The sequence below is a fragment of the Malaclemys terrapin genome, chromosome 4 (assembly GCF_027887155.1).
Source record: "Malaclemys terrapin pileata isolate rMalTer1 chromosome 4, rMalTer1.hap1, whole genome shotgun sequence".
In the NCBI taxonomy this organism is placed as follows: Eukaryota; Metazoa; Chordata; order Testudines; family Emydidae; genus Malaclemys; species Malaclemys terrapin.
This window is the reverse complement of record NC_071508.1, coordinates 123,239,161-123,252,443: the sequence shown is the minus strand read 5'-3', so window position 1 is coordinate 123,252,443 and position 13,283 is coordinate 123,239,161. Positions and strand designations below refer to the sequence as shown.

Sequence of the window (13,283 nt, the reverse complement as noted above, 5' to 3'; positions counted from 1 at the left end):
ATTGCCGGGTATCCAACACAGATCTGCCGAACGCCGTCAGTCCCCAAGAGCCCAACCAAGACAGTCTCAGACAGGTCAATTTTGGGACAGAGTCCGTCACTGATTGGACAAGATCTTGATCAGCTCAGTCCGATCTTGATCACCCGGTACCGATCACTCCGCTGGTAGCTCTGGCTTGGAGCGAGGTTCCCTGCCTGTGGGACAAGCCCTGGTACCGGCAGTGCCATCTACATTATCGGCAACAAAACCTGTCCCATGGCCCCAAGCGCAGTGGCTGACACCATGGTATCATTGGAACCTTTGGGGGTTCACTCAACCTTCCCAGGCTGCCTGATCGGTGTCGGGCACCTCGGAGAGGCCAACAGCTGAAGACTTAGGGGGGTAAGACCCCACAGCTCCAGGAGGACTAGAGTGACCAGATGTCCTAATTTTATAGGGACAGTCCCAATTTTGGGGTCTTTTTCATATATAGGCTTCTATTACCCCCCACCCCCCGTCCCAATTTTTCACACTTGCTGTCTGGTCACCCTAAGGAGGACCCAGAGGAGTAAGCTTCTGGACCACCAATGGACGTGGAGGTTCCTGCGGCACCGGCATTGTCCTCATTGTTGCCAGATGAGGCTATCATGGGGCCCCCTACCCAGTTCCTCAGGATGATGACAAAGCGCACCAGGAACTTTTGAAGAGGGTCACTTCTAACCTGGGGCTTCAGGCAGAGGAATTGGAAGAGCCTTCAGACTCTCTGTTTGATGTCCTCTGTTCCTCTGCTCTTGCCAGGGTGGCTCTAACCCTTTGTGAAGGGGTTTCCAGAATCACTAATGCCCTGTGGCAGACCCTCTCTTCCCTGGCTCCTATCTATAAAAGGGCCAGACACAAGTACTTCGTGCCGACCAAAGGGCACAAGTACTTATACTCCCAGCCAGCCCCTAATTCCCTTGTGGTTGAGGCGGTTAACCACAAGGAAAGGCAAGGACAAACTGGGGCCACCCCCATAAATAAAGACTCGAGGAGGCTAGGTCTCTTTGGACTAAGATTTATTCATCTTCCAGCCTTCAGCTGAGAGTGGCTAACCACCAACCCCTCCTTGGCCGATATGACTTTTAATATGTGGTAAGCCTTGGCCAAGTTCGAAGGGTCGCTCCCCGAGGCTTCAAAGAAGGAGTTCCAAGCGATCCTCGATGAAGGCACGACGGCAGCCAGGGCGACCCTCCAGGCAGCGGCGGATGCTGCTGATGCTGCTGCCTGCACCAGGGCTTCTGCTATCTCTATGCAGCGAGTCTCTTGGCTGCTCCTCTCTCGGCTGTCAACTGAGGCCCAGCAGTCATTGCAGGACCTGCCCTTCGATGGTGGGGCCCTATTTGCAGAGCAAACAGACAGCAAGTTGCATGGCCTCAAGGACTCCCACGCCACCCTGAAAACCCTGGGTCTCTACATCCCACCCCCAGCGTGTAAACGGTTCAAACCGCAGTAGCCTCAGGGCCAGCCCCATAAACGAGCCAAGGGTTACAAGCACCACCTGAGCCACCCACCTCCATCCTTGGCCCAGTCGGGCTCGACCTGTAATAAGCAAGGGGCCAAACGGTCATTTTAAGGGTGCGCCCGAGGGCGACCTACCAGACTATTCCCCGAATCCATCTTTCACAGTGTTCTCTGACTGCCTTTCCCCTTTCCTCCTGGCGTGGACCGCTATAACTTCAGACCGCTGGGTCCTCAGCATAGTGGAACGGGGTTATACCCTCCAGTTCCTTTCTACCCCCCCTTCCCACCTGCCTTCCCTGTCCCTCTTCAGGGACCCCTCTCACGAGAGTCTCCTGATGCAGGAGGTAAAGGGGTTACTACAGCTGGGTGTGGTGGAAGAAGGTCCTCTTGAGTACAGGAACAAGGGGTTCTATTCCCGGTACTTTTTAATCCCAAAGGCCCAGGGTGATTTACAGCCCATCCTGGACCTGCGAGACCTCAACAAGTACCTACAGCTGCTGAAGTTCCGCATGGTCTCTCTGGCTTCTGTTATCCCCTCCCTGGATCCGGGAGACTGGTATGCCGCCCTCGACTTGAAGGATGCATATATCCACATAGCAATCTTTCGTGGACACAGATGCTTCCTCCAGTTTACGGTGGGGTCCCGCCAATACCAGTTTACAGTCCTCTCGTTCAGCCTGGTGACAGCACCGAGAGTATTTACCAAGTGCATGTCAGTGGTGGTGGCTTACCTCAGGCGCCGGAGTATCCAGATCTGTCCGTACCTCGATGACTGGCTCATCAAGGGTGGTTCCAGGTCTCAAGTCTGAAGGGATGTTGCGGTACTTCAAGCCATGTGCCACTCTCTGGGCCTACTGGTGAACTACAAAAAGTCGACGTTAGTGCCAGTGCAGAGGATAGAGTTCATCGGCACAGTCCTCGACTCTACCTGCACCAGAGCGTTCCTGCCGCTGGAAAAGTTCCACACGATGGCAAGCCTCATTGCGGAAGTCTCCGCGTTCCCTCTGATTACAGCCAGGGTCTGCCTGTGCCTTCTGGGCCACATGGCAACATGCACTTATGTGGTCCACCATGCCAGGCTTCAGATGCGGCCCCTGCAACAATGGCTGGCAACGGTCTATTCCCAGTCCTGAGACCCCCTGGAGAAGATCGTTACCATTCCTTTGGCAATATTTACCTCGCTGAGATGGTGGACCGACCACAGGACAGTCCTAGAAGGGGTTCTGTTTGACAGCCCTCCTCACTCCATCGAGTTGGTGTTGGACGCCTCGGACCTTGGCTGGGGCGTACATCTCAGCAACCTCCACACACCAGGGATGTGGTCCCGAGAGGAGGCGTGGTTACACATAAACATCAAAGAGTTCCAAACAGTCCGGCTGGCGTGTGGAGTCTTCTTGCCCCACCTATCGGGCAGGGTGGTACGAGTCCTGATGGACCACACGTTTACCGCTCATTATGCCATCACTCAGCAGGCCAGGGATGACGCTGGGTTTGGCAGAGCTGTGTTGCAATCTACACGTCTGTGAACTCCTACCCACCTCCAGGGGTACAGCTTTGAGTCACCTAAAATGGAATGGACATGAGCAAGCACTCAAAGAAGAAAAGACAGTTCCTTTTTCGTAACTGATGTTTTTCGAGATGTGTTGCTCATGTCCATTCCATGACCTGCTCTCCTTCCCCACTGTCCGAGTTTCTGGCAAGAAGGAACTGAGGGTGGGGGAAGCCAGCAGGGCCCCTTATACCATGCCATGCATGCGCCACTCCAGGGGGTGCAAGAGCCGGTCCCTTACAGATACTGCTGAGAGGAAAACTTCTGGCACTGGTGCATGTGGCAAGCACACACACCTAATATGGAATGGACATGAGCATACATGTCAAAACACCAGTTACGGAAAAGGTAATTGTATTTTTTCAGTGGAGAGAGGTAAATGAACAGCATAGGTCCCAATACAGATCCTTGGGGATGCTAACGTATTCATAAATGGTCTGGAAAAGGTGGTAAAGAGTGAGGTGGCAAAGTTTTGTAGATGATACTAAATTACTCAAGATAGTTAAGTCTAAAGCTGATTTAAAGAATTACAAAGGGTTCTCACAAAGTGACAGATGAAATTCAGTGTTGATAAATGCAAAGTAATGCATATTGGAAAAAAATATCACTTCTATATAGGCAAAATAGTGGGTTCTAAATTAGCTGTTACCACTCATGAGAGAGATCTTGGAGTTGTGGATAGTTCTCTGAAAACATCTGCTTGTGTGCAGCAGCAGGCAAAAAAGCTAACAATGTTAGGAACCATTAGGAAAGGGACAGATAATAAGACAGAAAATATCATAATGCCACTATATACATCCATGGTACACCCACACCTTGAATACTGTGTGCAGTTCTGGTCATTCAAGCTCTAAAAAGATGTATTAGAATTGGAAAGGTGCAGAGAAGGGAACATATAAGGAGAGATTAAAAAAGACTGGGCCTCTTCAGTTTAGAAAAAAAGATGACTGGGTATATAATAGAGGTCTATAAAATCATGAATTGTATGGAGAAAGTGAATAGGGAAGTGTTATTTACTCCTTCACATAACACAAGAATCAAGAGTCACCCAATGAAATTAACAGGCAACAAGTTTAAAACAAACAAAAGGAGGTACTTCACACAACACACAGTCAATATGTGGAATTCGTTGCCAGGGGATGTGAAGGCCAAAAGAATAACTGGGTTCAAGAAAGAATTAGAATTCATGGAGGATAAATCCATCAATGGCTATTTGCCAAGATGGTCAGGGATGTAAACCCATGCTCTGGGTGTGGCTAAACCTTTGACTGCCAGAAGCTAGGACTGGATGACAGAGGACTGGCCACTCGATATTGCCCTATTCGCTTCATTCCGTCTGAATCATCTGGCACTGGCCACTGTCAGAAGACAGGACACTGCGCTAGATGGATCATTGATCTGACCCAGTATGACCATTCTTACATTCTTATACAGGTGAGTCTCATCTTACGCGGGGGTCAAAATTACATTGTGTTGAATGGCGGGCGGAATCGCCCGCACTACAGGTTTTTGATTTTGCCGACCGTGTAAAGCTGAAATCACGCATGTTAAATGTGCGTAAGATGCGACAGACCTGTACATGTTCTGCTTGACCTACTAAAGGGCTGTGGCGAAGTCACACAACACCTGAAAAAGTATTTCTCCTCCTCCCTCTTCAATCAACGCTTCAGCCTTAAAGCAGACAGAAAGAAAGTGCTTTGGGTTTCCTGAGAAATCTTCCATTTTACAAACTGAAGCCTTAAGTTTGGCGTCCCCTTGAAAATGGCCAAAATTCAGACAATGCAGTTACGTCCCCTGGAATGTCTAATTTGTTTTCTCTTGTTTTGAAATAAATCAAAATTATATAGTCCCTGTAATTGCAATTGCCATGAATTCAAGTCATTCATCTCCTAGAGGGCCAGAGCTTTCATCAGTACGCCATTGGCATGAAGTATTGCAGTGCTGCATATTCATCATTCAAGCTGAGACACCAGCTACAGGGCCCCAGATTTTTGCTCTGAACGAAAGGAAAACAGTCCCTTTTCCAGCCCCTTGATCAGGGATTCTATCCAATAACAATGCTGCCTCTGCACGAGGTACGTTTACTTGTAAAGTTTGCAGTAGGAGAGGCTTTCCTTAAAGCTGTGAGTCTTTTATCCTGGCAGGCTCTTCAAGATTGTTGTGAGGAGTCTAGCCAGTTGGTGAGCTCTGTAATCTAAACCAGCTGTCCCCAGACTGAGGCCCCCATTTGCATTGTTTAACATACTTAGAAAATGAAGTGTTCATTTTTAACATTCCTCCTCCAATTGGTTTAATGCAGAATTACAGAAGAGAACTAAGCAAAACCAGGTGCTTTTGCTGTATTCTCTCCAGTGTCTGAGGAGGAGCAGACCTCTCCCTGCCCTGTCTATTATTTGGTATTTCATTCTCTGGAATATAAATGACGGAGGAACTCAAGTGCTAGCAAAACACCGATGTTCAGACACGTTTTTTAGTTATTCAGCAGTTCAGACTCCTTTTTTCCATCTTTCCTAACCAATGTTGGACATGCAAGAAGTAAAGAGGTAGGTACTGTGCATCAAACTATTTTACTCACTGAATGGAAACCTACTCATGGAAAACGTCTGTGGCTACGAGTCACTATGCCAGTTCACTTGCTAAAGCCATTTGCAAAGAGACAGGATCTTAATGGTCAGAGAGAGGGTAAAGCTCTTTTTTGTTTGTTATAAAAGCTGTGCTGTCTCTAGCAATTTCTGTCTTGATCTATGCTGTATTCTGCATTTAGGAATCTGTCTCTTTTGGGAATGCTGAATTGCTACAGTGAAGGGTCTTCTAGCTAAAATCACAGCTGCTTTCTCTGCAGATATGATTCACAGTAATTGATTTAAACTTCACTAGCTATTGTTGCAGAAGTTAATTGCTCTTTTATAATATTTTGTCTGCTGACTAAAACAGGACCAGCTTAAAGCAATATTGTTGGGTGGTTGTTATATGTCTGTTAATAAGTCTCAGGGGGACGAGGGATCTGATAGTGTAAAGTCAGTTGAAGTAGTGATTGCAGCCCAAACCCACGTCAGGAAATTCTCTGTACTGTTCTATCACCTTCCTCATATCTCAGAAGAACCTAGTGGCTCTTAATTCTTGAAACTGAAGGATGTGTATAGTTGTGGATACTGTCAGTAAGTAGATATGAATTTTTGCTGTACATCAAAGAATAGCCCTGTTGGGCACTTTTAACATAGAGCGATAAAACTTTTCATTTCCTTCCGTTATTCCTCTTTCTATATACAAAATGAACGTGCAGTAATGTACATAGTGCATGCTTGAGAAAATGTGCTCTATCCCTCAAAAGGATTTAAAGTTTAAGGTAAAAGAGATGTAGTCCTAAATGGATGATACAGTGCTTTAAATGCGTTACCTCCATTTCTAGGGGAAAGTCTTTACAGAATTTGCCTGTTTGTGTCACTACAAAACTTGCCAAACAAGCAACGTTTGCCTGTTACACAGCACCATGAATAACTATGTTAGGGGTTGTGTATATTTTTCAGTGCTTATTCCTCAATTAAACATACTGGTGTTTTAAAATGTGCCTGTCAGTTTGTGAGTAGTCTTGTCTGATGTATCTAATAGGTCACGTTCAGTACCTTGACTTGCTGTACGAATCATAGACAGAGCTAAAAGAACCTGTAGGGAAAATTGGCTGCTCCTTTAAGTAGCAGAACTGAGGCCACCTAAAATTTTCCTGCTTCCCATGTTGTTTTTTGAAATATACTGTATACTATACACTATAGACATTCAGTAATAGTCTCCCATGTAAATGAGACATGGCTCTAAAATGTATTGAAAAGGACCTTTATATAAGGAAACTGGAAAACACTGAAATTAAAGTACACAAAATAAAATTAATTTCTTATTGTTCTTTCCAGATTTAAATCTGGCACTAGTTAATATCCAGCACTTTGATTTGGCCAGGGTATTTATATGGGCAGAGCATACTTCCAGGGCTCAGTCTATAGCCAAATATTTAATAGCAAAGGGCCAGATTCTGTCACTGAGAAGTTCCTTGCTTTACAAAAAGTCCTTTGGAAATACATAGGCCAGACTCTCAGCTGCTGTAAATCAGCATGGTTCCATTGAAGACACTGATTTATATCAGCTGATGACCTGGCACAATGTATTTACTTGCAGAGCAAGATAATAGTGTGAGTAAAGAGGCAGAATCTGACCCCAAGAAGTCATTTGATTTTGAGAATACTTTCTTGGGGATGAAGCGTGGTCTAGCTCTGCTAGTGACTTGCTCTGTGGGGTTTGTGCTTCAGTTTATCCATCTGTAAATTGTGTATAACACTTACCTAACTCCTAAGGATGTTGTAGACTAAATTAATGCTTGTGAAGGGTTTTGACATTCTCAGAGGACAGGTTCCACAGAGGGATAAAGTTTTATCATTGACTATTATAAACTTACCCTTTGAAGAGCTTGTGTATAGCCTATAATAAAGGACATGGATTAGGTAGGGCCTGATTCTGATCTCACTGATGTAAGTCCAGGGTAAGAACACTGACTTCACAGAGTTCTGAATCTGGGCCGTATACTTAATGTTATATATCATCAGCCAAATTCATCTATAGTAAAGCACCGTGGAGTGCACTGGAGTTACACCAGAGATTAATTTGGCCTCGTATCTAAATCTGTGAAATGAACATGTGCATCAAAATGTTTACATCTTATTTTCTATGCGTATTATAGGATACTGACTGTTTTCATGCTGGCCACCTGTCTTACACGCCCTGGGAAAGCACAGGTGAGATGAGCACACTGAATACATATACTTTTTTTACACTAAAGCATTTCATAGCATGAGGCTTACTTTGATAGGTGAATAGGAAATCTGTGGTCTGGGGCTTAGATGAACAGGAAGCTATGTGGTCTAGGGTTTAGCATGGAGGAATGGGAGCCAGCAGGATCCTGGAGTCTAATGTGGATTGTCAACTCAGCAGGAAATTCTTGGAGAAAGACAGGCCTCAAAGAAAACCAGACACTGCCTCTGAACTAAGTAGCCCTTGAAAATGAATGAGCAAAAGCACCCACACAGGAGCTTTGAGTCCTGAGTTCTACCAGTAAGGAACCTCCATATTTGGAATTCCCATTGATTTGAATGGGAATTCTGTGTGTGGAAAGCTTCGAGGGTCCAGCCCTAGGCCTTTCACCTGTGGGCTTGGGAGCCTGGTGATGTCATCCTAGTCTTCATTCTAATTCCTGGGAATATCCAGGAGCATTGGAGCTCAGGATTGAGGGATATTACATTAGTAGGGCTGCATAAAGAAGTTTACACAGTTCCTGCCTGAATTAAGCCTGGCTCAAGCACATTTTATTAGTCCTTCATGTTCTTGGGCATTTAAATTCACTGTAAATTAGGGGGGTTAGACTCTGATTTGAAGGTAATAGTCCTATATTGTTCAGGGCTGTGTTTCCAAATACCTTTTACAGAAGGGTTTGAAATTTAGTTGTGTTTTTCCCCCCTGTTGGATTGACAGTTGGCTGGATGTGGCTTGTTAATTGATATTTTGCCAACATTAGAGCTGGGCAAAAAAACAGTTTTCCCAACCTGTGAGAATTTTAGAGATTTTGCATTTTTTTTCCCATCCTGAATTGGGATGAAAATTTGAAATATCAAACATTTTCACAAACTGAAAATAAAATTTAAAATAATTGAAATTTATTTTAAAATAAGTAAATTGAAACATTTTCTTTTTATAATTTTGCAATGTTTCATTCTGATTTGGACATTTTAAATTTTTTTAACTTTTTTTTTTTTTTTTTTTTTTTTTGCTATAAATTAAAGTTAAAAACAAAGTCATTTCCAGCTGAAAAATTGAACTCTTTCATTTTGAAAATGTCAAAACAGGACATCCTTCTGACAATTTCTAAACTTTTTTTTTATTTTTTTTTCAAAACAAGACATTTGTTGAAACCAACCTAATTCCCACAAAGAGTTTATTTCAACTAATTGGCCTGTTTTGATGAAAAGATTTTTCATCTAAAAGTTCCCAACCAGCTCTAGCCAACATAGACAACAGCCACAAGATGTGAAGCATGTCACTGTAGCTAGGTGAAGAGGTTAAAAGCACACAGAGTATGTATGCTCTTTACATGACAGACTGAAAATAGACTCTCCCATCAGAATACCTTTGGTTTCCTCCAGATGATGCTAAAACATCTCATAATGTCAAAGTAAGTGCCGGCAGAATTCCCCACCACATGATCTGTAACTGTAGGTGATGGCCTAGAGTGCTCTTGTGGGTAGATGGAGGGGATCACTTCATATATTTAAATGACCATTCATGTATTTCCTGCCATGTCCCCTTAACCCCTTTAAAAATGCCTGTATCAGTGTCTTGTTCATTCCACTCTATCGCTTCCACCTGCAGTTTACATTGCTACCAAATATGCATGACACACTTTCCCTTCCCAGCTCACCAAGGCAACACTTTCTACTGACTTAAAATACTTTTAGAAAACTCACTTCTCCCTTGACTCCCAGAAGAAAAACACCACTACGTCCTCCTGCCCTCTGGTTCTTCCAGTGCATCCTGTCTTCAATATCCCTATTTCTTACACTGTAAGTGTAACCTACTGACAGATTGGGTGTCATGCTCCCCTCTACTGGCTGACAAACTGTTACCAGCTGACGGACTGATCCAAAATCCATTGAAGTCAATGGCTGCCTTTAAACTGACTTCACTGGGCTTTGGAGGAGGCCCTACAGGAGTTTCTTCTGTAGCTGACGTGCAGAGGGCTCTGCTGGCATACTGGAAACCTCTGTCCAAGCCCTGCTGGTAGTCTGTGTGGTGGGGTGAGGAGACTGCTGTAAAGCTTGCACCCTTGAAAAAACCTTCCTCTAAGGATTTGTCTACAGTAGGATTTAAAGGTGTGGTATTAGCAACACGTCTACGTGTGTGCTAAGCTGGTTGAGTTATACCCTAGATTCCAACTCCACCAGCTTAGCATGTGTTAAAAAGTATATATTGCCTTGTCAACACTAGAGTTGGATAACGACTTTTAACAACACACCTTTTCTCCTCATCAAGACAAGTGCTAACAGGAGACATAATAATAATTCCTAGATCTTATATTGCACTTTTCATCCATAGATCTTAAAGTGCTTGACAAAACAGGTGGTCAGTATCATTATTCTCATTTGACAGATGGAGAAACTGAGAGGGAGGTGACTCAGATTGGTGGCACAGCCAGAAATTGAACCCAGCTCTCCTGAGTCCCAGTCCAGTGGCCTATCCACTGAGTGCTAAGCCACTGGCAGACTAGGAATTGGTTTCTCCATTAGAGAATGACAGCCTGCTACTGCTACCAGCTTATAGAATTACTGCATGAGCTAAAGCAAGAGGTCTGTGCTGCGGTGCTGAAGGTTCTGAGTTCAAAGCCTGCTGACTTCCCATATGAGAGAGTCATGACACAGGTCCTTTGGAGAAGGGACTCTGTTCATTTTTTGCATACTGTACAGTGCTGAACACATTGCACTATAATAATAATCCAGATGATCATGTGATTTTTGTTTTTTGGTCATCATCCAATTTCACAATCACTGAGTGTCCTTTCTTTTCTTGTTTTAGCAGCAATGCACTAACGGGTTTGACCTGGACCGTGCCTCTGGGCAATGCTTAGGTAGGATTTTGACTGAATCAATTCATTTACACTGGGGTTCAGACCCTCTGGCTTTGTTAAATTAACATGCTACTATCTGTGTATTTTGGCTGAAGGGGATGCTCTCAGTGTCTGGCAAATTTGTATCAATTATGCACAAGCCTTTGGAAATTGTTCACTTGCATCATTTTTCAATATGAAAATGTCATTGTTCAGACTGGGTGCAGTGCTTTTCACATGGCTGTGATGACATGAGTTTGGGAGCTCAGTCTAGTTGCCAGAGAACAGGGGTTCAGTATCATAAATACCCACTACTTGCTACTTTTGGCAGCTTCAGCCAAGAGGCCAGAGAGAGTTCCTCTCACCCTCTAGTTCAGAATTAAGGTGCACTTTGGGACAGTGCAGGGAAGCTTGCACTTTGCCCATGGAGCATCTTTTCTGTGGATTCAGAGGACTTCAGTCTCCAGGGCTGTCAGTATAGCACCTTCCACATGCACTAACAAATAGTAAGATAAAAACACTAACATAAAAACGGAGATGCCCTGTCTGAGCTGCCTAGCAGTTCCACCCTCCCAGCCAAGGAAATGCTCAGATCCTAATAATCTCTCTGCATCTTTCTAAGATCAAGACAAAAAATCCCAGTCAGAACAAAAAAGAGACCTGAACCAAATCCCCAGATTTGAACATCTCAAACTTTGTGTGTGGGAGGCACTGCGGAGTCCCAGATCAGGATCCAAGTTTCACAGCTGGGCAAACCAAACCACCAGTGTTTGAAATCTGGAGCTGAATGTTGTGGCTTGGACAGATCCCTTAGGAGAAACAGGCTGTAGGATCAGTGTTTAAACTGAGCATCTATAGAAAAGAAAAGGTTTTTTTTTTTTTTCCTGATTGTAAAGTAGAACAAATAGAACACATGCTAGGTTGAAAATATGCGCTGTTTCCTGTTATGATGTGAGCTGACTTCAAAGTGAGACTCCACAAAGGAAGCCTAGCTTTTCCTAGCACAAACCATGTATCACATATTCAGCAAAATCCCAAGTAAACCGTATCGTATGTGCTGTTCTGTGCATGTGTCACATTAAGGACCAACTGTGGAAATTGCTGATCTAATTGCCATTCTATTATTACATCCTTCCAGATATTGATGAATGTCGGACTATTCCTGAGGCCTGTAGAGGAGATATGGTGTGTGTTAACCAGAATGGTGGCTATTTATGCATTCCCCGAACAAATCCAGTTTATAGATCACCATATGTGAATCCTTATTCAAACATTTATCCACCACCTCCAGCTCCCAACTACCCCACTGCTACAAGACCTCTGATGTGTCGGTTTGGCTACCAAATGGGTGAAAACAACCAATGTGTTGGTAAGTAGTAGAACACTTTATGTATTTTAAGGCTAGAAGGGATCACTGTGATAATCTAATCTAACCTTTTGCATAACTGAGGCCAATGTCACACACTAATTCTTGCTTGAAACCTGATAAATTGTGGTTGGACTATAGCATTTCTCAGAGAAGGACATATGTTATGCTTCTTGTATGGTCTTAGTTCAGGGCAAACAAAGTCTCCAATCTGCATGTTTTCTTTAAAAATGAAAATCCATCCTGTTGACTTGAAAGATGGCTCTGTCAGATGGTTCACTGGTGCATACAATATATGAATTTTTACCATCATGAGTCTGTCCTTGAGAGAAAGGAGGGTCTATGTTTAAGGAACTGGAGTAGGACTCAGGAACTCTAGGTTCAATTCCAAGCTCTGCCACAGACTTCCTGTATGACCTTGGGCAAGTCTCCTAATCTCTGTGCCTCAGATCCCCATCTGTAGAATGGGTATAATAAGACTTCCTTTCTCCCACTATTGGTCTGCCTTGTCTGTTTAGACTGTAAGCTCTTTGGGACAGGACTGTCTCTTACTATATGTATGTATATTGCCTAAAACTAGTAGTATTACTAGGATAACTTTAAGGCCTCAACTAAAAATGGACCCCACTGTACTAGACACTGTACAAACATGCAGTAAGAAACAGTCCCTGCCCAAATAGAGCGCTGATCCTGTAACACAAATAATAAATAACTATTCTTACTGTTTCTTCCATTTTGTAGCTTTTCTAGAGGTGCATCTTTTGGGCTTGATTCTGACCCCACGTACACCACTTTTACCCAGCTATGATGCTTGCTATCCGTGGAATTACTCCTGATCTACATCAGTTTAAGTGAGAGAGAATCACCACCATTTTTGTTTTTTATTTGTTTTTTCTAGCTTCAAGAGTACAGCTTGCAAGCCAAATTCTAAACTGACATAAGTATAGCAGACATAATGCCACTAATCAGCAGAGTTACTTTGGTGTTAAACTGGTATCCTAGAATCATAGAATATTAGGGTTGGAAGAGACCCCAGGAGGTCATCTAGTCCAGTCCTCTGCTCATCACTCTCAGGCTCCAAGTGTTCTGTAGTGCAGGAGTCATGGATTCAGACTCTGTCATTGACTCAATGTGCAACCACTATCTTTTGCTGCACCTCAGTTATCCCACCTGTAAAATGGAGATGAGATAAGTTGAAAATGTTCAGTCAAAACTGTTGGAAAATTTGGGTTTTTAACAAAATGATTTTT

At 43.8% G+C, this 13,283-nt stretch overlaps 1 protein-coding gene across 2 annotated transcripts in view; it reads left to right on the top strand.

Moving 5' to 3' along the window:
- Positions 1-5,144: 5,144 nt before the first annotated feature.
- The window catches only part of FBLN5 (fibulin 5), a 63,349-nt gene continuing 55,210 nt past the window's right edge, over positions 5,145-13,283 (top strand). Inside the window, exons 1-4 of one of the 2 annotated variants that reach the window (XM_054026755.1) lie at positions 5,145-5,571; positions 7,755-7,809; positions 10,640-10,688; positions 11,806-12,036. In XM_054026755.1, the coding sequence (XP_053882730.1) occupies positions 5,546-5,571; positions 7,755-7,809; positions 10,640-10,688; positions 11,806-12,036 (361 nt within the window). In that variant the 5' untranslated portion in view covers positions 5,145-5,545. Of the gene's footprint in view, positions 5,572-7,754; positions 7,810-10,636; positions 10,689-11,805; positions 12,037-13,283 lie in introns of both variants that reach the window. The other variant, XM_054026753.1, reaches the window with a different exon arrangement.